The 26,296-nt window shown below is 42.7% G+C and overlaps 1 protein-coding gene across 1 annotated transcript in view; it reads right to left on the reverse strand.

Moving 5' to 3' along the window:
- Nucleotides 1–784: 784 nt before the first annotated feature.
- Nucleotides 785–26,296, reverse strand: part of ARSJ (arylsulfatase family member J) — a 47,211-nt gene continuing 21,699 nt past the window's right edge. Inside the window, exon 2 of the mRNA XM_086612021.1 lies at nucleotides 785–2,186. Coding sequence (XP_086468147.1) covers nucleotides 785–2,186 — 1,402 coding nt within the window. The remainder of the gene's footprint in view (nucleotides 2,187–26,296) is intronic.

The raw sequence follows: 26,296 nt of genomic DNA on the forward strand, positions 1-26,296 counted from the left end.
TTAATGGAAGAGAAGTAAGTATTGTGCTGTTAAATAAATTATGCCTTTTACATATTGTTCTATCGTTATCTTAAAGCGTTTTAAATATTACATTCATTTTGGTGACGCGTTTTTGTCTATAAATTATCCATGGTGTGTGCTAGCTGTTCATGTGTGTTGAATAACAACCTTCTGGTTTGGCTACAAATGGGGGGAGCTTAGAACATCTAGGAAATGTAAAAAATATTTCTGATTTATGTAAGCCAGACAAAATCTAATTCAAAGCAGCTTTCCTCCTACCATGCCCCCTCCCCAGCACCTCTATAAAGCTACTCTGATGGCTTCAAGTTTTTGCTGTATCTAAAAACGTCATAGGCTGGTGACTAACACTTTCTGACCCATAGAGGTTCTCCAGCTGTTTTTCCTTCCTATAGAATCAGTCAGTTTGAGAACATCTGTCATAAACATCTCCATACTCTCCACATATTTCAACTAATTTAGGCAAGGAACCACTATTTGCCCATTGAAAATGAGTTCCATGCAATTAGATGCTGTCGCCATTGTTATCTAGAACGCAGCTGTGATGGGTGAGCACCGTTCATCCTTGTCGAGGAGAAAGTTTGTCACGTGGATGTTCACGTGCACTCAAGGCAGAGTGTTGAGCTATCTCGTGCTGGTGAAATCAGAGAAAAAACTAAAAGGTGCCAACTTTCCTCCATAACTAGCATTTCTAGTTCGTGCTGTCCGAAGTTCAAGAAAGTTGGGCCAAGCTCACCTAGCCTTGGCAACAGAGCATGCTTAGAGTCTATCCACCAGCAAGACGTGAACGGCAGTGTAACGATTGCCCTTTTTTCCGATGCGCTTTCTTCTTGTTCTTGCTCTTCTTTTGCTTATTCCCACCTTTATTTTTATCTGCTTTCTTTTTCTTTTCGTCCTCCTTAAACCACGGACCCCAGACTCCTCCATTCAGCTTCGGGTTACTCCGAGGGTCCTTAGGTGGGTATCGAACAGGAACCGCCGTCTTATTGAACTGGGAAAGCCTCCGCAGCAACTGCTTCACTACCTCCGGATACCTTGCAGAGAGGTCCACTCGCTCGTACGGATCGGCGGTGATGTTGAAAAGCCACACTGTTTTGCCAGCTGACCAAGAAACGCGCTCGTTGTGCCAGCGGTTGGGGCCCGCGTTACTGAAGGCCTGCGGAGGTACCCAGTCGCTGTATCCCGGATTTCCCGTCAGTAGTTTCCAATGATTCACTCTGATGGCAGACTGAATCGCGGTGTTCCAGATGCCGTAGCCAGCTGCCCAGGAGCCATTTTTGGCTTTGGTGTAAATGGGGTCGATGTTGTGTAAGATGTCTACCCGTGGAGAACGTCTGCCTTCGCTGATGGTTTCCCATATATCATAGCCATCCAGCTGGATATCTTCATCGATCTGTCCCTCTGCCAGCGTGATCAGAGTGGGGAACCAGTCCGTGATGTGCACAAGCTCCTTACACACAGACCCTTTGTTTTTCAAAAGGGGGCTGTGGACAAACCCAACAGCACGGATACCTCCTTCCCAATAGGTCCCTTTGCTTCCACGGAGAGGCCAGTTACTTCCTCCGGCCATGGGCTGCCCACCGTTATCGGAAGAATATATGATAATGCTATTCTCATAGTAGCCATACTTCTTTAAAGCAAGGGTTACGTTGTTTATAGCTTCATCCAAACAAGCAAGCATGGCGGCGTATCTTCGCCGGTTGATGTTGTTTATCGATCGATAATGTTCAAAATACTTGCCTGGTGCCTGAAGAGGCGAGTGAACAGCTTGGTACGCAATGTACAAGAAGATGGGTTTCCTGGGGTTATGAGAAGCCAAGATTTGTTGTACTTTCTGCGTGTACATCTGCGTCGAGTAGATGCCGTTGTCATGATCCCAAGCCGCGTTGTCGTTCTCGTACAGGTCATAGCCACATATGCCCGGGCTGTCGCATTTGAAGTGAGTGTAATAGTCGCCGCTGCCCAAGAGCGAGCCGAAGAAAGTGTCAAATCCCCTCTGCGTGGGCATGCACTCTCTGCGATAGAACCCCAAGTGCCATTTGCCAACCATGTGCGTTGAGTAACCAACCTCCTTCAGCTTCTGAGGTAGCGTGACGTTATCCAGAGGTAAGCAGTTGGGCTGCGTTGGCCGTATAATGGAGTGCTGAAGGCCGGTGTGAATCTGGTACCTGGAGGCAAGGAGGAGACAGGCATCAGGCGGGGAGAGGGAAAGGAATGCTCAGGCCCTTACGCATGGACACCCATGCGTGTAAACATAACAGCAAAAATTCCTGTGGATGCGGCAATTTTCTCTGGAAATATTTGGAAGCGCATACATCAAAAACTAATGAGGACATACTGTTCAATCTTCTGAAACAGGAGAATGGCACCTGTTTCTGTTCACGAGTGTGTAAGAGCAGTTCCTCCACCTCCTTTGCCTGGTGGGCAACAAGACTGACCGAAAAACACGACACAGCAGCATCACTCATTTCTCTCCTGGCTGGCCTCCTTTTTCATGTTTTGATTACCTTGAGCAACGTCAAAGGATCTCAGAGGCAACACTCTGCCTACGAACTATTATTTGAGCAGTACTATTTTAAAGCTAGCAGTCAGACCCCCAGAGCTTTCCAGTACCCCTTCGCTGCTATACAAACCCTAGAAAGCAGAATGACTGCATCGTTTTTTCTGATCATGAACAAGAACTACAGCGTTGACTCGGGACCAGCTCTCACGGCACGCGCAATACCGAAAGCCTGAGGGTCTGATTTCTGGTCATCCACCATGTGATATGTGTATGGGCTATGACTTAGCAGAGATATTACCAATATTGTAACAGCCGAGTCAGTCCTCAACATGCCCACCACGGGGCCTGGCTCTGCTCTCTCCCGGAACACCTACGGTCCCATGCTCCGGCATTTATCTCCTGAGTAAGAGGCATAAGGATGCGTGCACGGCAATTACCCTGGCCAAAACTCCAGGATGCCTATGCAGTTACAGTGGAAGAGGTTTATGAGCGATCACTCGAAACGAAGTGATGATTTCATCACTGGATCTCTTACTAGAATCATAGAATGTTTTGGGCTGGAAGGAACCTTAAAGATCATCCCGTTCCAACCCCCCCGCCATGGGCAGGGACACCTTCCCCTAGATCAGGTTGCTCAAAGCCTCATCCAATCTGACCTTGAACACTTCCAGGGATGGGGCAGCCACAACTTCTCTGGGCAACCTTTTCAACCTTATTCACCAGCTGTTTTCTGTCCTTGCCTAACTGTTGGATGAAATATTTCCCTCCATGAACTGAGTTAGTCAAAGTACCTGTCTCTATATAGAGAAGAACACGGATATTTTGAGGTACATTTTTTTGTCCACGGAAGGCTTTCACATGTCCCCATTTAATGAGGACTATAGAAGATTACGCGGATAAATACAATTTTTGCAACGCCTCATAATTTGCTTGTGGTAAACATATCTACAGTGTATAAATATGCTGGACTTGGAGCACTAACAGCAGTATATTTAAAGGACAGGATGATAAATTCTGCAGTGCAGTACAGTCTATGTTTAAAGAATACATATGGGCTCCATACGACTGGAAAATGAATTCAGTATGGGCAGTAGTTCAGTATGAAAAACTCAAGGACAAATCCGTTTACACCAGCTGGACACTAAAAAAGAAAATGTAATAGCACATTGCAAACCCAAGTTGACTCCTCCCTGAGAGGGAGAAAAGATTAAATTCTCAGTCATGAAGAAAAGAGCTAGGTCCTCCGATACTGTCAATTTTCCCCAAAACCATCCTTTTACTAATTTGTGGTAGTAGGAGCTGGGACTTCCTGACACACTCTGCTAGCATTGCCAATGTGATGGGCCTCCTGAGCTATCTAGAAAATTAAAACCACTAGGCTCTGCCTGTCCATAAATAACTTAAAATCTGCTTTTATATGATGTCTTCCTGGACGAGATCTTAGAAGGCACCATAGACATCTTTAACGCCTGCCAATCTGCAATAATTGTGTAACTCCCATTTCATCCTTGAACTTACTTACACGGAACCAGAAGCTCGAGCCTCACTAATTTATTGCAGAAGCTTTGGGTGTTGCTCTCCTCTGCTTGAAGCTAGCCTGGGCTCAGAAGGCTGCAGCACGGCCGCTCTCCTTAGTCTCTCTGGCACTTTCTCAGAGCATTGTTTCTGTTGCCCGTTTGTGGATCGGGAGCCCTGCCATCCAGTTGTCCCCAAACTCACAAGCTGATGCTGACACAGGAGACGTACTCTCGAAATTACGGGTTTTCTGGGAGCTAGGCTTTGCTTTTGCAAAAGAAATGTCACACACACAAAACCACCCACGTCTCTCCCTGATTCAAGAACGATATTATTCTCCTTTTAGAACAGGTGAACTACAATAAGGCAACCGTGCTAACGGCAGCGCCCTGTTCTTCACTTCCCTCCATCTCTGCGAGTCCTCAGGGAGCCATGCTGACAAGCCGTTTCATTTCCTTCCCCTTCTCTTTGCTCCGCCTTGTTAAACCCTAAATTCCCCTTATTTGATCCAACTGAAAAAGTCCTTGTCCCCACCCTGCTATTTTAGTGAAGAGCTTCTGCTTTCTCAAATCTTGATGGCCTCTACCTCGAGATCAACCCTTAATCCCGCCAGCCACTTTCTTCCCTGATAAGCTAGTTCTGCTGGAAGTCAGAATTTTCTCTAAAGTGATGTTGTAACAGAGATCCTTCCACCCTTCTCCTCGACACAGAAGCTGTGCCTGGGGGAAAATGGGCAACACAGTTTGTGACACATTGCAAACTGGTTTCTTTCTTTCTTTGCGAAGCCTATGCAGAAAAGTATGGTATTTGTACAAAGTTAATTCTCACCAAGATTTCAGAAACGACGCACCGCTTCCCAAGCTACGGCTTTTCAATTACACACCCATGCATGAAAGTCCTACACGGTTAATCTGACAAATACTGAACCAAAAAATATCAGGAATTAGCCTCAGTTACACAGATTCTTCTTAGGAAAACATTTGGCACACAGCAACGCCTCGTATTTCAGCAGTCCCTTCCCTAAGTTGTTCAATACGCTGCCCACAACGCACACAGCAGTCCTGCTTCAGCTCTCTGCCACTGCCTTTTTTCACGAGACTTTGGTCTCAAATAAATATTTGAGACCAAATAAGAGAGAAGAAGAAAGAAATTTCAAAGAAATATTGACCTATAATTACCAGAATATTCTTCGCTATCACAAAAAGGGTCAAGATTGGTTCATTTTTCTGTGCCACGTCTTCCTAATTGAGCCATTATGTGCCAACATTACTTTTTCAGTGGAAGTATTTTGTTTCCAAAGGACTGGCAGACTATTCACAGGAAGACAAAGTAATGTGAGCGAAAGATGGTGATTATATGGAATTAAATGGCATTGATCGCAAAAGGAAAAGCGTCCCAACGTTACTGTTTGGAAACTGTATTTAGACTGTGCAAGAGAAGAAAAAAAACTGAACAAGGCAAAACATGAAGGAAATTAGAGGCAGATGCCGATTTTGGGGGAGTTCTCCAGAAGATCAACTCAGGAGCCCGCTAACTGCCATGAAACGCCTGTGAAATACACTCTACAGATTTCATCGCTTGCCACCACACGCCTAGCTAATTCTTCCGAATAAATTGGTTGCATGCAATGCCAAATGTAGAAAGCAAGTTACGAACATGAATAGTCTGGAATCTATTACGATAATTACAACACTAGCAAACAGTTAAATATAAGCAAATGCTGACAGGCCACAGAATCCAGTTGTACAGTCTTTTAGACTTTGACCTTTACGGACAGTACTTACATAAAGGTAACAGACTGGCAATATTCTCTTTAAAGTACAGGGGTTCAAGATTTGGGTGCACTTTAGACACACATTCTCTGCTCCCTTTCTCCCTACCCCCCCAAGTTTCTAGGTCATGTCTGCCTCTATTAGATACCTGAAATTTGACTTTCGTGGGACAAGGAACTAAGTAAAATTGATGTAAAATGTTCAGCTAATAATATGCATACAGAAAATTTATTTCTCCTCCCTACATGGGGATGGCTCTTCTTTGCGCGTTTTCTACTCTCATTTCAGTTTTACTGGGGAGGAAGTTGTTCAGATGTTTACCGCGAAAACGCTGTGGTAACTGTTCCAGCGAGCAGCTGTTTAATGCTAGCTGACCCTTACACTGCTTTGTTTACTTATTTGTAGTGGTAACTTTAAAGCAACGGGCTCCCAGAAGGAGTATCTGGATGACTTCATATGTCCTTTGCTTCCTGGATGCAGAGAGAAATGTTTCAGAGGTTTCTTAAAATAAATAAATAAACAAATAAAGCCTCATCCCAAATTTGAGCTCACAAATCTGCGTTCTGACGTGATTTCCCTTCCCGTTTTAATCTAGAAAGACACAAAGCTAAGCCAACGGTTTTTACATTACTCCTACCTTCAGTCTCAAGGTGCAGAGACCATTAAGTTGTCAAAGGTCAACTGTACGTTCAAGTGCCAGAGTCTTTGGGGATGTAAATCACCACGGGGACACTAAAGTCAATTTGACCTTCACTTGAGGAATGTGTTAACATTTGGAGGCTTAACTTCCCTCTTCTGATGTCCTTAGTAAAGCTAAATTATTTTCCCAGTTCTCATCCAGACAGCAAACCAAAGTAGAGAAGGGGATTAATGGCCTTTGTACATTTTCACTATGATTCCCCCGAAGCAGAGAGCAAGACTTAAGGTCTGTAGAGTAGAAGAGAGTCTCCTGGCATGTCTCACATCCTCACGGTGCTTACGCAGTCTTAAACATATGTAGGCCAAACTAGTTTTCCTTAAAAAAAAGTTTCCCTAAGGAGTTTTCTATTGAGTATTTTTCCTCTTAACTTCAGGGTGGCTTCCGCTCTGAGAAAGAAGCTGGAATGTTTCTAATTTTGTCATGTGCGTGTATAAAACTATTGATTTTAAGCTTTCGTAATTTTAAAATACTGCATTAATTGTCTTCAAACTGAGATTGTTTCAAGGCTCACTGCAGATTAACAAAGCAGCACAGTTTGAAGCTTCCAATTTCAGGAACTTTTGCTAGCGCAGTTCTAGTTGGTACCTGTGGAAAATGTATTTTTATTATGCTTGCATAGCTCAGAACATGTCGAAAAAATTTTCTCAATTTTTTAAATAATAAAAACTCCAGCCTAGGATTTAGAATATTTTAAATCAAAAAAAATAAATCACTTCCCAGAAGGAGTTGCAGAGTGATAGCACTGAAGTATGCATGCTGTGCTAATTAAAGGGATCATTATTGATGATTATGCATTTCTTGTTAAAAACTATAAAATACACTAAGTAGCTACCAGTCTATAAAGTAGGTTTAGAGGCTGCTAAAGAACAACCTTTGACATCTTACCTGAAACTGTTTGTATAACGCAACAGCTAGAAATATGGCTATTCCATATGAGTAAAGAATATAGAAATCAGTGATGTTTTTTGCTTGGAGGTTCCCAGTCCTCAAAGGTCCAAGTTAGTGAGAAAAAAAACCCACAGCATCCCACTTGTCACCAGCAAATCATCAGAAGCAGGACTCAATCACCAGTACAAGAAAATAGATATAATAAAGACTTTAGAGTGGGCTGAGGCTTTAGCATGGAGCCCACAAACCCTAATCTTTTGAGAAAGCTGTACCTTTGGGCAGCTATATTTACTCTTATTTACCTCAGAGTTGTTTTGAGCTCTGTATGATGCCCACGAGGGAAGCAGAAGCTGTCCAGAAGCTCTTCTGCTTTCAGCCCTCCAAAGAGGCTGGTGAACAGCATGGCAAGGAGATGCAAAGTTCCTGATCAGACATGGACTGACATGAAAGAATCAGAATCTCACAAAATATGACTCTGCATCACAAATATTTGCCCTAAAACCTCAATGTTTTATGCTGAATCTGCTAAGCAGGCAACAGGCATCTCAGCACGTGTTATGGCAGCGAGTTTCACTATCTGTTCTGCACAAGACTGGGTTAGCTCAACTCCACCGATCACATTTCTTCAGTATTGATGGTCCATCATGACCGTGTACTATTCTATGTGATACATTTTCTAAACGCTAGCACAACAGCTTTGGTTTTCATGCAATATCAGTTTCTCAGAAACAATCCTCAGAAGCCTCGAGCCTCTACTATGGAAGTTATAGTTCGTCTTTCAAAAAGAGCAGCTATGCAGCAGCACGGGAGAAAGTGGCTTTCTTCTGCCCTAAGTTCCGGATACTTGGTTCCAAAGTCACAGCTAAGGCTTCAGTTCAACACAGAGTTTACACAAGAATGTGATTTCAGCCAGGTAGTTGGCTAAAACAGGACCAGAGTAAGCAATCAAACTTTGTGCCATGAACATCAGTGATGCTATAGGTATGGAAATAACTCTCAAGTCAGCTGTGCAGCATTTTGTCCTGGTTAAAATTCCGAACAACGCTAAGAAGTGAAGGAAATGACTTCTACATGACAACATGAGCTGTCACAAAAAGTACCTTTCTGCTGAGCAATATAAATTAAGAGGATGTATTGGCTTATGCTGCCTAATGTTCTACCTGCTTAAGACTGTGGGTAAGATATTTTTCATATAGAACCATAGAATGGTTTGGGTTGGAAGGGACCTTAAAGATCATCTAGTTCAAAGCCCCCTGTCATGCGCAGGGAAACCCTCCACTAGACCAGGTTGCTCAAAGCCTCATCCAGCCTGGCCTTGAACACTTCCAGGGATGGGGAAGCCGCAATTTCTCTGGGCAACCAGTTCCAGTGCCTCACCATCCTCAGAGGGAAGAATTTCTTCCTTAGATCTCATTGAAATCTCCCCTCTTTCATTTTAAAGCCATTGCTCCTTGTCCTGTCACTGCACACCCTTGTCAAAAGTCCCTCTCCAGCTTTCTTGCCAGCCCCTTTAGGTACTGAAAGGCTGCTATAGGATCTCGCTGGAGCCTTCTCTTCTCCAGGCTGAGCAACCCCAACTCTCTCAGCCTGTCTTCACAGCAGAGGTGCTTCAGCCCTCGGATCATCTTTGCGGCCTCCTCTGGACCTGCTCTAGCAGCTCCATGTCCTTCTTGTGTTGGGGACTCAAGAGCTTAAGACAGAACTGCAGGTGGGGTCTCACAAGAGCAATATCTTCAATACTGTCCCAGTATATAAAATGCTTCTATCAATACGTGCAAATGGTACTGTAGCTAGGGAGTTACTTCTCCGAGATATTAAATCTATCATTTAACCATTTTTATCCTCTAGCTTACAATTTGAAGATTTTGGGGACAAGGAGGTGGGCTAAGGATGTAGATAGATCAGAGAAGCAAATGCAACATCAAAGACTAAACGTGAGCACTAAACCTTTGCGGACTTTCACTGTGTCAGCCCACTTACAACTGAAGTTTTCACAGGCAGACATACACACACATTCGTTTCACCTTCGGCTGTATTCCTTGAATTTTTATGTGCTTATAAATCTGAGCAGAAAAATATCCACTTCTAAATCAAGCATTTACATAAAAGGTCTAACTCAAATTATTTTCAGTTTTATCACTCTGGCACTGCTACTGCAAACATTTCACTTGAAAGATTCTGAATCTTGCCCTACTTCCAAGTTTTTGGGAGCTGGTGGTTGGTTTTTTGTGTGTTTTTAAATCAGCTAAATCTCTTCCATCACATACAGGGAAAGCAAAAAAAAAGTAGAGATTTATTCATGGACTAATAATGTTGTGGGTTTTGTTCCAATTACCTTTTTCCAAGGACCTAGAGGAGTTGAGGTGTCCTTGTTTAACCAAACGCCATTTGGATTCTGATGCGTTAACCTCAAAATCATTTGGAAACTCGGGTCTCACGCAAGCTCTGACATTTGCTCATCTGAATAACGCCCTGACACCACTAGATTGCTTATACTGCGAAGGCATTGTTATCATCTGCCACCTAGAAAAGTCACCCGGAGTAGCACTAATGAAAATAAACCTTTCTCCATAGCAAGATCCAGAGGAACTTCCAGTGAATTCCTTGTGTTCACATGTCCCGGCACAGTGACGGACCCTGCTGCTCGAAAGCTGGAGAATCAACCCAAGAAAGGTTTTTCTTCCTGACTCTATATTCCCATCAATTTTGCATCTCAAGGGTATGCACCAGCTCTACTCTCTTTTACCTCCCCAACTCCTGCCGATGCAACTGGCACCCCGGGAATGAGGCAGAGCTTGGCGAGCAGCCAGAAAGAAACTCTGGAGTTGCGAGGTTTCAAGGAAAAAACAGCTGACCGTGGAACCAAGCTGGGAGAGAAAAGAAACAGAAACATTAATCTGCATGTCCTCGGGGTCACTCTCCCTGGTTGCGAGGTGGGGTTAGTGCAGGAAAAAAAAAAATAACCGTATCGTGAAACTCAAGCAGAAGTTTCACCTTTAAACCACGCCACAAATTAAGTGGTAATAAGTATTTTCGTACACTGATTCCTATTTTTTATGAAACGTTATTAAACTGGCAGCATATCCGCTACTAACCCTTCCTGCAGTTGAGACAATTTATCTGCTCAAACGAGAGGACAAAAAGGATAAAGGAGAACGTGGGAGCCGGCGGCAGCTGGAACGCACATGCATCTATGCAGTTATTGTTTGCTTTGCTCCCAGTTCGATGCAGCTGTGGAAACAGAGCACAACATTTCCAACTTTTATCACCGAATGTTATTAATGTAGAAAAAAGGAAAGGGGGCGGAAATATGCGTGATTGCATAATCAGTGTTCTCAGTTTCATGTCTACATGTGAGTGACACAAAAAGAAAAGTGTGACGAAATACTTCGCATGCCAACCGCAAACCCAGAGGTTGCCATCAAATTCTGGGCTCTCAGCAAAAATAGATCCCATCGGATATGACACCTCATCAACGTGTTACAAGGAAAAGAACTGCGTGGCTGTGAGCTCGGGAGTATACCGGAGCTGCGCTCGCAAGAAGAGAAGTTCACATAAACAGACAAAGCCTGCATATTTCTCTGAAGTTAAGGCACGTAAATGGCAAAGGAAATACCAGTCCATTAGTAAGAGGTGCATTTTTTTAGTCCTGCTTCAGTCACTTTTACAGGAAGGAAAACAGAAGAAAATGAGATAAATGGATTGGGCCTGTGCAAACCTTATGAAGTTCAACAAGGCCAAGTGCAAGGTCCTGCACGTGGGTCAGGGCAATCCCAAGCACAAACACAGGCTGGGTGGAGAACGGATTGAGAGCAGCCCTGAAGGGAAGGACTTGGGAGTGCTGGTGGATGAGAAGCTCAACATGAGCCGGCAATGTGCACTGGCAGCCCAGAAAGCCAACCGTGTCCTGGGCTGCATCCAAAGCAGTGTGGGAAGCAGGTCGAGGGAGGGGATTCTGCCCCTGTGCTCTGCTCTTGTGAGACCTCACCTGTAGTACTGCCTTCAGCTCTCGAGTCCCCAGCACAAGAAGGAGATGGAGCTGTAGGAGTGGGTCCAGAGGAGGCCACGAAGATGATCCGAGGGCTGGAGCACCTCTGCTATGGAGACAGGCTGAGAGAGTTGGGATTGTTCAGCCTGGAGAAGAGAAGGCTCCAGGGAGATCCTATAGCAGCCTTCCAGTACCTAAAGAGGCCTACAGGAAAGCTGGAGAGGGACTTTTGACAAGGGCGTGTAGTAATAGGACAAGGGGCAATGGCTTTAAACTGAAAGAGGGGAGATTTCGATTAGATCTAAGGAAGAAATTCTTCCCTCTGAGGATGGTGAGGCACTGGAACAGGTTGCCCAGAGAAGTTGCGGCTTCCCCATCCCTGGAAGTGTTCAAGGCCAGGCTGGATGAGGCTTTGAGCAACCTGGTCTAGTGGAGGGTGTCCCTGCCCATGGCAGGGGGGTTGGAACGAGATGATCTTTAAGGTCCCTTCCAACCCAAACCATTCTATGATTCTATGAGTCTAAAAGCCATAAATTGGCATGTGGAAGAATTCCCTCCTCGGATACTTCAAAAAGTGGTTTGCAGACCCTGTTGCAAGCAACCCATGAGGCTGGAGCAAGACCAGCATGCTGGAACAGGGACACAGCATGTCCAGTTTGTAACACTTAACTCCTGAGTTCTGTAAGTGTGTAAAAGTGGCCTTCATTTTAACCCATGTGTTCGCTGCTGTGCTGGAGAGAATACCATCCCAGATACTCTCCATATCCTGGATTAATCGTTCTTACAGACAGGGTAAATTTCAACATGTGTCACTGAAGCATTCTGCCTGAAAGAATACATTAATTGGTAATAACACAGGAGTTATGACATGACCATTAAAAAAAAAGAAATTGCCACATACATGCGTGAAATATTTTTCCAGCTAAAAATCTCAAGGTTGAAACTTGTAATTCAGTGGCAGTTTAGAAAAATTAGTTCATCTTTATATACAATGAATATATTCAGTGAGTGCACCTAAAGGACGTGAAAGATATTCATTACATGGTTGTCTTTCAGAAGAAGACATCTTTCATAAAAATGACATACTTGATAGCTGTCCTTAAGGTAGCAGCCAAACAGTTATTTTCTTTCCTTACACTTTAATTGACGTACCCATTTTGACCATTTATTACTATTTCTGAATTAATATTGTCCTTATGTATTATTCATATATCCAGTACTTAGAGTCTATATCAATCTAAATGCCGTAAAATGACCTTGAATTATCAGCAAGGATGACCGAGGACAAAATGACAAGATGTAAAATGTAAGTTAACAACTACCATATCATGGTTTTATATGCTATCATTTGAGAGAGATAATTGCTTTATAATTAAAGAATGTTACGATATTGAAAAAAATCAGGATTATTCGAAGCTTCGGAGACATCTCAAGTGTTTTAGATACCTTCACACCACATCCAAACTTTGAGACAGCTGTCATATTCTATCAACCATTGAACAACTACAGAAACATCCCATTTCTGAGCGCGACATTGGAGAATGTCACAGTTTCGTCGCTTTAGTGAGCTCAAGTATATCGTAAGCCATTAAGTGTCTTTTGAAGCCTTAGATTAGTCTTGAAGATTAATTGAAAATTAGAGACAAATTATTACTGAGAGTATGCTGATCAAGTGGTAACGGCCACAATCTTTCTTTAGTATTTATAATACACCTATTATCCTGCTCTATCATATGTCTCAAACTCAACTGTCTCAAAGCACCTATTACAGGAGATCGAGCCCCCTTAATCAATATGAAGCCACTTCAACAGAAGGATCAATTCCATCACTGTCAACTGAACATTCTTTTAGATAAATTTTTGCTCAGTGTCATCAAAAGATCAAAATGAGGCCCTGAACGAATGCATGAAACCCCTTTTCTCGTGTAGAGACTCACTGTCAATGTCGCTTAATTGAGAAACACTCTCGGATGATTATTTCTCTTTCATCTCAACTTTGCTACTCTATTTGTTCTGCTTAACGCAGTCTATCGTATAACATTACTGTAAAACATGTACATTTGCATCAAAAAGAAATTATCTCTTCCTTCACCTCCCACGTATCACATGGCAATTCAACACAGCAAGATACCCACCTAGAGCAACGTGACGCAGCTGAGCATTCCTGTTTAAAGCTTAATTACACATTTCCAGACACTTGTAAAGGATTCTGCCGGCACATCGGTTGCACATGAAACCATAAGCTGTTATTCAAAACTGAAAAAGGGAGAGCGCGCCATCCACTTCAATCCTCTTAAGCGACATAACCTGAAGTTTCACGCAGCCTGCGATGCCCACCCAGGCACCTCCTGTCTGAGATCTTGAACGCCAGCACTCTTGTCAACCAAGATAACGGTGCCCTTCGCCGTTCTCGCTACAGGTATCCTGGGACAAAAACACGCCAGAAATCGTTCCATGCCACTCCACAACTTCTGCTAGAACTCAAGAAACTTTCCCAAGAAAAGCTACAGTCCCAATAACATTAAGAACAGCTTTATCTGGATTGAAGAAAGAAAAAACCCATGCATTTTGACTTTTCAACAACATGGATAGCTTTTTGGGCTGACGTTTACTGGCAACAGCAGCAGCACTCAATCATTAGCGAAAGGGACAACCTTGACTTGAAAGAGAGGGCTGGAAGCCAAGAGACACACTTTCTCCTGGCTTCTGCGCAGTTTTTAGCCTGAGCACTGCAACTGACCTCTAATTCTTCTGTCCTTCTGACCCCCTCCTATTAGTTCCTTGGTCTTTTGTGTTTCTCGTCCCTTTGACTGGGGACGGCACTACGTCCGTCACACGACACAGCTAACGGACAAAACAGCCTTCTTAGTCTTCTGATAAAAAACACATCAGCAGGACACAAAGGAGCCTCACCCCGATGCTAAAACCAGTCTGTAACGGGATTTGTTAACACACAGCACTTACAAACATCTACTTATTTACAACGATTACCGGCAGTTACATACAAATTCTGTCACGTATTGCTGGATCTTACTGAACTGGATCCTACCTCCTCATTAAATTCAGACTGTTGTTAGCACTACTGGATGTTCCTTTCTACTCCCCGATTTGCTTGAGAAATATTGTATTAAAATCCATTTTTCAAAACTGGCCACAACACGCAGGTCTGGTTTTGGTTAAGCCAATGGCTGGTGTCGAAGGCCCTGTGTGCTGTTCCCAAAGAAATAAGATATGAAGTATTTTATTAATCTGGGTCCCAGATGAAAGGTTCCTGATTGACAACATGGGGAAATGAAACATCTTTGTTTATTCACAGGGGAAATTCAACATGGAAATGAAGTGCTTTCACTGCCGTTCTCTGGGTGGATGCAGACGTAGGTGTGCTTTTGCAGCAAAGGAAGGAAGGAGTGGGGAGCAGCGTTTCAGGGCTGTCAGTCATTTATGTGACAAATTTTTAACTAACACATCAGAGATACAACATACTGCATAGTACAGCATAAAAAGGAAAGTAAAATGCCTCTATTGAAAGCACGATGTCTTTCTTACTTTAGGGATTTTCAAAAAATCCCCTACTAACACGGAAAGCAATAAAAGCGTGAAGACAAATTGAACTCTCCTCCCACGTATCCTTAAACATTGTGGTCACTGGTTCCCTTCTCTCTTAAAAGTTCTGTATGTTGGAACTCCTATGAGGACAGGCTGAAAGAGTTGGGGCTGTTCAGCCTGGAGAAGAGGAGGCTCCGGGGTGACCTTATAGCGGTCTTCCAGTACCTCAAGGGGGCCTACAGGAAAGATGGGGAGAGGCTGTTCAGGATGGCCAGTTATGATAGGACAAGGGGTAATGGTTTTAAAATAGAGGGAGGTAGGTTCAGGTTGGATATTAGGAAAAAATTTTTACTATGAGAGTGGTAGAACACTGGAACAGGTTGCCCAGAGAGGTGGTGGATGCTCCATCCTGGAGACGTTCAAGGCCAGGTTGGACAAGGCCCTGAGCAACCTGATCTAGTTGGAGATATCCCTGTTCCTTGCAGGGGGGTTGGACTAGATGACCTTTGAAGGTCCCTTCCAGCCCTAACCATTCTATGATTCTATGATTCTATGATTCTAACTCGAAAGGAACAAAACAACTTCAGTAGGTGTCATGCTCACCCCACTGTAACCCCTCCCTTTGTCACAGGAGCAAATCCTAAAAGGCTCCTGGGATCGGCTCCCCCAGCTGCCTCCGACCGCCACGAGCCAGTGCCAGTGCCAGGAGCTCAGTACTTCATAGGGCTGTTTTCTGCTCCCGTGCCAAACGGGTTCGAGTTGCTGTCTTTGCGCTCTGTCCAAATTAGGCAGAGGCAAGGGAAAGATATTAGCAGGAGGGCAGTGGGATCAGAAAGCTCTCTGTTTCAGCCATTAACAGCAGCCCACACATCTGACAGTTGCGAGATGCAAGGGCATGAACACGGCCAATTCCCCTTCTACCATCCGGCTACACTTTCCCCTTCCCTTCAGTCTCCTACAGCATGGAAGAGAAGAAACTAGAGTTAATAAGGGACAGAGGTTAACAGCACATTGGTTTCTAGGCCTCCGTGTGACTGAATAATGAAGTGATTTGGATAAACAGTTCTCTATTTCCCTCCTAAAGCCGGCTTAGCTATCTCAGATAGCACTGCTACGCTCCCTAATCCTTCCTAACGAGCAGTAATTTCTCATTTATGCTGCTCCTCAGTCATGTCTTCCTTTACTGTCTGCATTGCAGGAGTGTCCAAAAGCCTACCGGGAACTGAGACCACAGTGCAATAGCACCTGGAAATAAACTGGAGGATAAGACAGGGGGTGAATGGAAACAGGTGCCTAATTATTATTAGTCTGACAAAAATCCAGAAACCACGTCTTTAACACGTGGAGCAATCATGTCTAAAACCAGACAAAGCATACATAAAATATTTGCTATAAAACGTTAATATCTTAATGATTTAAGATGTTAGTAGGTGATTTTGATCCCAGACAAAATACCACAAGAATGACTCATGTAACAGAGTGAGTTGGATAAGCATAAGCGAGGTGTAAATCGGACACACACGGAGTTTTGGCAGTATGCGTTCGAGATACTAAACAATTAAATCTAGGCCATTCATGGAACCTATGTATCAATACCATCAACGCTGCACGCCTGCCTTCTGTGGGGCTTCTTTCCCCCCTACCTGAAAACATCTGTTCAATGGAGTGATCATATACCCTGTGATAAGCGATTTAAGGACAGATATCCTCTTGAAAACGCAGATCACTCATACTGCAGTAGGAGGTATGCCATTCTATATGTACAACATCCTATACTATACTACAGAGTAACTTCAAGGCAAGGAATAACTTGGGAGAGGCGGATGGGATTATCGGCCCAATTCAGACATCGAAACCAAAGACAAAGTTTTTGCTGACTCCCCAGGGCCCCTGTTGAGATCTCTTATTTTGGTACTTCGGACCTACGTGCCCTTTCCACGCTCTACGGAACTCAAATGGGTCACTACCAGGCAGGTACTTGACAGTAACCCATTTTGTTCTGCAGTCGAACCAGAAGATGCTCATACATTTATATTGCTCTCGTTCAGCTGTACGCTGTCCTTATTCTCCAGTTCACTACATCCCACCCGTGTATATTATACAGAAAGAATGAGCATAAATTATGGTGTTGTGTTACCAATCGATTGCACACACTGTCATAGCCCATGAATTTCTATTGCTAACTTCAACAGCCGAAAGAGAAAAATCAACATAATACTGTAAATTAAAAGCAATTAAGAAAAAATGAAGTAATTTAAATGGTGATCTTTTCGGATGTGAGGTATTTACTGTTCCAAATATTTCTTTTGGAGCCATGACAAATAAAACTCTCTTAAAAATAAAAGTTCAAAGTAGTGACTCTTTGAGAAATATCAGTTGTTAAGGAGAAAGGGAAACACATTTAGCATTTACCAAAGTGTTTGTTTCATTAAATACCTACAGAGCTCTGACTCAGGAAGATCCCTTTGTACAGACAGACTTCCACACCTGGTTAAATTCCTTGGAGGTAGAAAAGCTTTCTAGAACGGGATGGATTTAAACAACTGCCTGCTCTGGAACTGATGCTTGAGTGCACTTCCAGTCTTTGCAATATCACAAGAATTTTAGAAACCAGTCTATAAACGTTTTTACAGCTAAAGACACAAATAGATACCTGATGGGATTCTCAAAAACACGTCCCTAAATCTCCACAAAATCAATACAACTTACAGCAACTAAAAAAAGACCACCGATTCCCAATCTGTATTATTAAGCTTCCTTCAAAAAAATCCCTGGTCCTTCAAGATTTTTCTGTAACCCTTGCATTCCAGCCAGGGGAACTGAATTTGTTAAGGTGGGTACAAACTTACAGAACCATAAAATGGTTTGAGTTGGAAGAGACCTTCAACATCATCTAGTTCCAAGCTCCGTGTCATGGGCAGGAACACCTTCCACTACACCAGGTTGCTCAAAGCCTCAAAACATGCCTCGCCACCCTCAGAGTGAGGAATTTCTTCCTTAGATTTAATCAAAATCTCCTCTTTCCATTTAAAGCCATTGCCCCTTGTCCTATCACTACACACCCTCGTAAAAAGTCCCTCTCCAGCTTTCTTTATGCATACTTGTGCGTGCATGGGGAGGTCTAACACAACGTCTGGGTCCTTCGAGTAGCACGGCATCTTTTTTATTAGAAGAAAATACATACACTTTCCAAAATGCTTATTTTGCCAAAGGAGATGAGTAAATTGTTCTCTATTTTAATTTGTCATCCTGTTTCCCCAGTACAACTGGATATCGTGTAAGTAAATACATGAACAATGTAATCTTCCTCTGTCTTTTTTCTTTTGCAAAATGGAGATTAAAAGGGCATCCTCTGCCTTCTCAGAGATTCCAAACCAAAATTGCCATCATCACAGAAAAGCTACATTTTATCTTCATCCTTAGGGTTTCTTGTGGGAGCCAAGTGTTTGTTGAAAAAGACGACACTAAGACCATAACCCATTACTCCTTTCCAAGCTCAATTAACTGCATGGAACATTACTCAGTCAGTGGCAAATAACTTGTGGCTCCCACATCACTTATGTCCTTTCAAGGTTGTGAAATTATGGATTTCAGCGGTTAATAACCACGTCAATAACGTCAAAAGGAACAAAACGCTGTAATGCCAAACAAATGAAGCATCATCATTCAGAGTCTGCTCTTGTTATTTTCAACGCTCGTCTTCATGTGGGGAAAGGAATATGGGAATTGTGGGATTTGCAAAGGGAAAAGAGGGAAGGAGAATAAAGAACAATCAGGCGTGTTTGGTTTCTGCTATGAACGCAAGGACAAAATATTTATTTCCTCTTGAGAAGCCGAGAGAGTGAAAGGGGGAGAAAAGCAGCGCGACTGAACGCACGGTAAGTTCTGACGTTGTGTAGTACCGTCTGCATTACGACCGTATAATACCGATGAGCTGTGACAACACCACAGAGCTACCTCCACTGGGGAGAGTGGGCAGACATCACTAAAACTACCGAACACCAGAACATCGCATCTCTTGGATTTTGTTTGTACGAGACTTTTCCATTCACTAAACCTGCCTTCTCAGCGTAGCTCTAATGGGTCACACAGGAGGGAAGTAGCCCAGAAGAAGCTGTAAACCCTTCGGGGAGCCTCTCATTAACTCAGAAACAAAATTCTTATCTATATTTTCCTATTAGCAATAACAACATATAAAACTCATTTACACAGCTTTTCCTTTTCAGTCTCAAAGGATCCCACAAAACAGATAAATCAACATCCCTATTTTAAATACAGGCGCTCTGACATCAGGAAAAATGAAGCATCTCACAGAAGTAACCCACCACCAAGGGCATCACTGTAGAAAGAGCTTTGGTCTTCCCAGCCTCAGCCTGGGGCTCCACAACAGCACAAGAAAAAGTCCACGATTCGGTTCAGCGCCCCAGAGACAGAAAACAAGAGAGCTCGTAAAAAGAAAGCACAAGGAAAAGTTAGAAAAGCAAGACCATAGTTGGATGCACGATGCTGACTGACTTTCTGTTACAAACTATATCAAGTCCCTGTCTTGACAATTTTCTCTATGGATTTTTGTCCGTCTACATTAACCAAACCTGAAACTTGCTGCACTGCATTTCCTTACTACATACAACTTGAGCTTAGGAAATTATGGCCAAGTTTGCAAATACTGTCTGAGAGCAATAGGCTCATCAAGGATCAATTAACCAGGTTTCTCACAAGGGAAACAATAAAACACTAAAACACATCTTCAACTCGTCCTGCACATGTGCCCCTGCAACTTAACAATGCTGCCTAAACGCACCAGTTCTTCACTAACTGTCCCAGCTGACTTGTTCAATATTCAGCACATAATGTATTTTGAATTCTGGTAATCTGACTGCATGACTCAAATTCCTCAACGGTTCATTTCATGCCCGGCTTTTCACGAGCAGCGCTCTATAAATTGCAGGACCAACTCCTTGGTTTTTATTTGTGTTAAAATCAAGCAACTGCTTTCCAAAACCAGGCTTACGTATGCCTGGTCAAAATCAAAACCCAAGACAGGTGGCTAAAGAGTGAGCAGCAACAAAATGCAATAGCAGTAAAAGACCCAGAAAGCCTTAGCTGGCATTCCTTGGTGAGCCAGGAGCCTAGGATAAACATGTATTTTGGCTCTGACTTGGGAAAATGAAGTTTCTTCCATCTTTCTGATAGAATCTATCTAACCAACAGGGAAGCAGTACTGATGGTCATTTAGGGAAAGGTGCATCGATCTCTCCTGGGAAGAACGGCGACTGCTGCACCATATTAGGAAGAAAGGAAATGAAAGAAAGAAGGGAAAGATGAAAAAATCCACGGAAAGCACCTTAGAATCAGAGCGGAGCTTAGTGATTTCATTAGGGCCTGATCCAGCTATTAACATTACCCGAAACTTTAAGTTAAGCTTTCATTACTTTTTGCGTACTTTCCTTTACAACTTGCAGTACATATTTTAGACATAAAGCCAGTAGGAGGTATTGTTATGGAAGTGCTGCATTTTAAAAAGAAATAGCTACTGATCTAAACTCAAAAGAAATTCAAAAAGCGTCTTATCTAGGCATGACAATATGTAATAACAGTGTAAAACACAACATGAGCTAGCTACCAAGCAACACAATTACTTCCCAGGCTTTTACTGCATGGAAATTAAGACTTTTTTCCTTCTTTGGGGGAAGGTGGTGGTGGTTTTGTTTGTTTGTTTGTTTTTGGAACATCACTCGAGTTTAAACCGTGCAGTAAATTTTCTGATGTTGCTTCCCTTCCACCCCTCTTTCATTTCAGATTGCATTATTATGCAGGAAAAAAATAAATCTTGTGGCAAACTAGTTTTCTGCGCTCGGTCGCAGTGAGCATAGCTTGTAAATGACGCATCAGCCCAAGAACAATAGAATAGCAAAGAACTGAATTGTTGTATTTGGAAATTGGCACAGAACCTGGGACACTTGCAGAAAAGCCACGGCTGGTCACGCTTTCTCTTGAAATATGTAAGTTAGGTTCAGTTGTGGGATGTCAAAGAAAGTTTGATGCTGGCGCTTCAGTTCTTTGGTATGTTACATATACTCCCTCTCCCTTTTATTTTTCCTAACAGTACAGAAATATTTTATGAACTATAAGTCTTTGAACTGTGTTTCTCCAACCCATTGACTGATTTCTCGTTTGTCTCTCTGAAATCGTATCTCATATGCTGTGGGAAATTCATCAACCTTGTCTGTCAAAAAAAACAAACACCACCAAAAAACCCCACGACAGTAATTCTGTTTGTTGCCAATGCTACGAGTCAACTGGAAGGCCAATAAATTTCCACTTAATATTAACATCAAGGTTGGTTGCATGCGGACAATTGAATTCTAATATATTAGAAGCAGTAAAGCTCAGACAACTTTGAATTCATCCTCTATATAAATTAAGTTAGCCACTCCCAAACATATAACTAAAAAAGGAATAAGGGAAGAGTATCTTCTCTTTCCTCTCTACTTTTTCCCATCTATCTTCATTCTCATTCCTGTGGGATGAAGGAAAAAAACCCTCATGCTTGAAATTCCAGTCAATTCCAAATCTAGAATCTAACCTAGCATACTGCTTTGAGAAGGAAAACACCTACTTCACTTCTGAGCTTACCTGCATTCCCTGTCCAAGATCAGAAATAGCTGTTCCAGCTGCTTCTCAGTCGAACTCACAATTGAGCCCTTAGCTTCAACATGATTTAGAGCACTTGCTTATGAACAAACCATCTTCTTATTTCATTTGCTTCGGAAAAATCTCTCATCGGTATTCCTTTTAAACATACAAATATCCTTTCCGTCAGTGACATTTAAGGATTTCATGTGCTGGAATAAAAGCCTCACTGGGGTTCCTTACTGGGGTCACTGGGACCAAACAAACATGAGCTTCATGGGTTCACCTACGGGAAGTTCTGATTTTGCCTTCTGCTCCGGTTGATATGGTTTTCTTCTGCAGCACCATCACTGCTTTGCCCGAGTTCACCTATTCAGCTCTCTGCAAGGCTTCAGCAATTTGGTGCATTTTCTACAGGTTTCCCCCATTTCAAATAGCCTATCAGCAGGCAGGATGGATGGATATTCACAGTGCTGTCTTTTCCCACCTCATGTTAGACTTCTCCAGCACACTGAAAGCACTTTTGAAAAGTCAGCGTAATTTAATTCAGTCAGATTTCTGGTGAAATAATATTTCCATTAAAAAAAAAAAAATAGAAAAAATCCAGTGAAATCCCACCTTTCAGTGGAAACAATGCTACCAAAAGTATCAACTGGATAAGGTCTTAGAAGAGATAGACACATCAGCCTTTATGACTAGCACTGTGGCCAGAGATCTGAAGCAGCCCACATCTCCATCTGTTGCTCTTTTTAACATGTTAACGCTGAACAGAGTCTCAAGCTACGCTGCAGGTGAGAACTCCTAACTAGTGCTCTGCAGACTCAGTCTCCAAAAATAAAAAAGAAAAAAAAAAAAAAAAAAAAAAAAAAAAAAAAAAAGCCCACCATCACCTGCAACTCTTGTTTTTCTCTTGGTCTCATGCACCAGTACAAGGTGGGACACTTTTCACATCTCAGAAGAAGAAAAATGAGATAAATACCTCTAGCTCTACTACGCCAGAAAGAGCAAAACGGGAGTCAGATTGAGGAAGTCACAGTTCTGACGTTTACACCACCTCTAATATAGTTGCAGATATTCTGGTAGTAAGAAGCAGAATCCTGGAGCCAACAAAATAAAAAGCACTGTATTTTGCTCATCCACCTGTTTTTCTTTTGCTTTTCTAGCTGAAAAAACATTTTTCTTTTTTGCTGTCTTCTCTTGGGATGGGAGAAGAAAGAAAGAAAATTCTCATTCTCTCCTCGAATCTGTTATTTCCAAGGTGTGTCACTGAGACAGGGACAATAAAACAAAACAACCATCTCACAATGTTCAAAAATTTCAAGTGCGTGACTATCCCGGAGATCTTGATTAGCGCACAGATGGAAAAGATGGATTTAAATGAGCTTGCTGAACAAGTGGAATCATGCGAAGCGTACTATACCTTTTAATAAAACCCCAAAACGCGTGTACGCTTTTTCATGCTCTCACCAGAAATAATGATTTCTCCCACTCACTCCCTCAGGAATGTGCTTACAAAATTCCACTTCTCCTGACTCAACAACTCCTACTTCAAAATTCTTCCCAATTATGGCCACATTTTCAGCTGCTTGTTTAAACAAGTCTTTGATAGCCTTTTAATACTGCAGATAGTTTTTATTTTCTAGAAAAGAAACAAAAAAAAATTAAACACTGGGCCTGCCCATTGCAGTTTTCCATCCTAAAGTAAACTGGCAGCTAAAGAAGCAAAATACGGATTCAGGAAAGGTGGAATCTCTCTGCTGATTTGTCTCAAACTTCCCTTGAGACGTAGGACGAAGCACACAGGACTCCAACTCTTGAATGAATCGTGGCATTCTCTTGGGATCTTGTTCTCTCTACCCTCTCTCAGAGGTTGCCTGCTGTGGAGAAATCTTGCCTTGGTCCTAGCAGAAACCTAACTTCAATGATGGTTTAAGCTAATACCTCAGACCGTGGTCCAAGTTGGAAATTATGTTCCCTTTTGCTCCCTCCAGCACCTGGGCAGTAACATTTGAGTTCACAAAGGTGACAGATCCAAACAAGGCCAAAGTATCCGAAGCCACGTAGCTAAGCTAAAATGAATTTGCCCATCATGGCTCTTCAGTTGAACAAACCCGAAGAATAAATCAGTTCTCCTCCTCTCACAGAGCATTGTGAAGCCAACCTTATCAATGTCTCTAAAGTCGTGTGACATCCTTAGACAGAAGCAGCTATAGAGGGCCAAAGCTTTAAGACCAAAGTAGCTGGCAGCTTCCATGGTTCAGTGACTTCCTCAAACTAGATGATCTTTAAGGTCCCTTTCCAACCCAAACCATTCTATGACTCGACAAACGTCTGCAATGACAATTACAGATACCGGATTTTTTTCCTTTATCCCTCTGAAAATGCCTTTCAAAAATTCCTAGCGTGAGCCCAGGGTGGGAGGGTAGGTTACAACGCAGAAGGACAGAAAGAAGGGGAAGTCAGTCCCATCTTTCCTATTTCTTCCCTTTCGTCATTCACTCGCATCACCAATGACTGATTGGTGCTACTGGGGCTCTGCTGCCTTGCACAAGCGCGGGCAGCGCGAGGATGGCCGCACGATCGCCCTCCTAGAACACACTTTGCTATTGGCTCACCCCTAGGTTGTCCTCTTGCTTCGCTGGCTCTTGCATGATCATCCCCCTACACAAACCAAGACCTGGTTTCTTTCTTGCCTCACTTCCTTCAATAAGGAGTTAACGAGGCGCAAATCTAGAAGCAAGCAGTACCAGCAAACACGCACAGCCTGTGAACGTGGTTTTTTTTTTTCTTGAAGGCTAACGACTGCGTGCCGTACATAGTAAACAGGTTAAACCATCTATTTCGGTGACGGGAAGCAATCTGTTCTCTCCCCATCGTGTTTCCTGGCATGATCTCCGGTTGTACCATGCGAACTCGAAACACTCAAGTTTTCTCGCCTGGATCCAGCAAACAGGAGGGGCCACATACTTCAGCCAAATTCAGTTTTTGTATGTTTGTGTGCGTGTATTTCGCTGGGTTTTGTGCATTACCTGTCTTCAAGTGCCTACCACCTGCCTAAATGTAATATCTGGGTTTATGTAGATTTATTTAATTAAACAGCTAATTTCAGAAAATCCACATTGCTAGTTCTAAACGGTATATCAAATTATAACTTTAAGAAGATGACATTTTATGTTTAACAAATTACTTATATTTTAATAAGCCATATCTTTTTCATTAACCATTGCAAAACTGCATGCGTGTATTAAATAAAATCTTGTAAATAATGCCTTCACTGGCTCTCCAATTTAGGCAGCTAAATCCATCTACCTAACAAAACAAAGACATTTATATAAAAATACACTAATGGAAAAACGATGTTTCCCAAATGTACACCAAACACTAGGAAGAGCGCAGCCATTAACAATTAAGAAAATTAGTACATCATCTAATCGGAACTTCACCTCTGGAGACGGAGGAAACTTTACCTCTGGCTAAGGTCGTTTCCTCGCTTTGTTTCCTGTGCGTACCACGCAAGAGATGGACCCATGTACTTGATGTTATCCGCCTACTGCACCATATCTCTGGCTCCTCACCAGCTTTCTAAGGCTGTCCTGAGCATCTGAAGAGTCATGATGAGCGCAGAAAATGTCAATGTCTCCTCTATGGTTGTATATCACCTTTTTCCCTCCTTTCTCCAGACATGGAAAGGACGTTGCCACAACAGGAGGTGGCACCGGCTGAGCACGTAGCGTTCCTAGTGCCCGACGCTGACTGAGCGCTCGCTCAATAGAACAGGAACATGGAGGAGAACATGAAGCATGTTTTCCCTCACAAGTTACATGCGTTGACTCAGCGTGACCCATGCACCCAGCATAGGCGAAGAGGATGAAGTACAGTCACTGGTTGTCTTTGGCAAAAAGAATGAAACAGAAAACATTAAATTTTTTTTTTTAAAAATCACATTTTTGAACCGTAAGAACCACTAAAATAAGTCCTTGTTTATCCTGATTTATATTTACAGTAAACGTTTCTAGAGTTCACTTTCATGTGATCACTTTCCTTTGCTAAGGCTTCCTAAAAGAAAATGACTGAAATTTATGACATGAAGCCTGCGGTGTTCAGGCTATATGCATAAAATATTTCAGTGCATTTTTAAAGGACGTGAAGTTAAATTTATGCTCTGTGTCTAGTTCATTTAGACTCAGAATTTGAATACTTTCCAGTATGAAGTCACTAACTAGTCTGCACTGGACCACTGTAAACCTGGAGTACTTCCATTCACATCAATGCACCTGATGTTGAGTTATTATTCATTCATTCATAGATTCATTCATAGATTTCTAGGTTGGAAAAGACCTTAGAGATCGAGCCCAACCATCCCTAATCCCCATTAAACCATATCCTCAAGTAGCTCATCCAACCTATTCTTAAACACATCCAGGGATGGGGACTCAACCACCTCCCTGGGCAGCCTATTCCAGTGGCTGACAACCCTTTCAGAGAAGAAATACTTCCTAACATCCAACCTGAATCTCCCCTGACTAAGCTTATGCCCATTTCCTCTTGTTCTATCACCCGTCACTAATGTAAAGAGCCCTTCCCCTACCTCCCCACCATCTTTTCTCAAGTATTTATAGGCCGTAATCAGGTCTCCCCTCAGCCTCCTCTTTTCCAGGCTAAACAGCCCCAACTCCCTCAGCCGCTCCTCATAAGTTTTATTTTCCAGCCCCTTGACCAGTTTGGTCGCCCTT

This window comes from Tauraco erythrolophus, chromosome 5 (genome assembly GCF_009769465.1).
Source record: "Tauraco erythrolophus isolate bTauEry1 chromosome 5, bTauEry1.pri, whole genome shotgun sequence".
Classification (NCBI taxonomy): Eukaryota; Metazoa; Chordata; class Aves; order Musophagiformes; family Musophagidae; genus Tauraco; species Tauraco erythrolophus.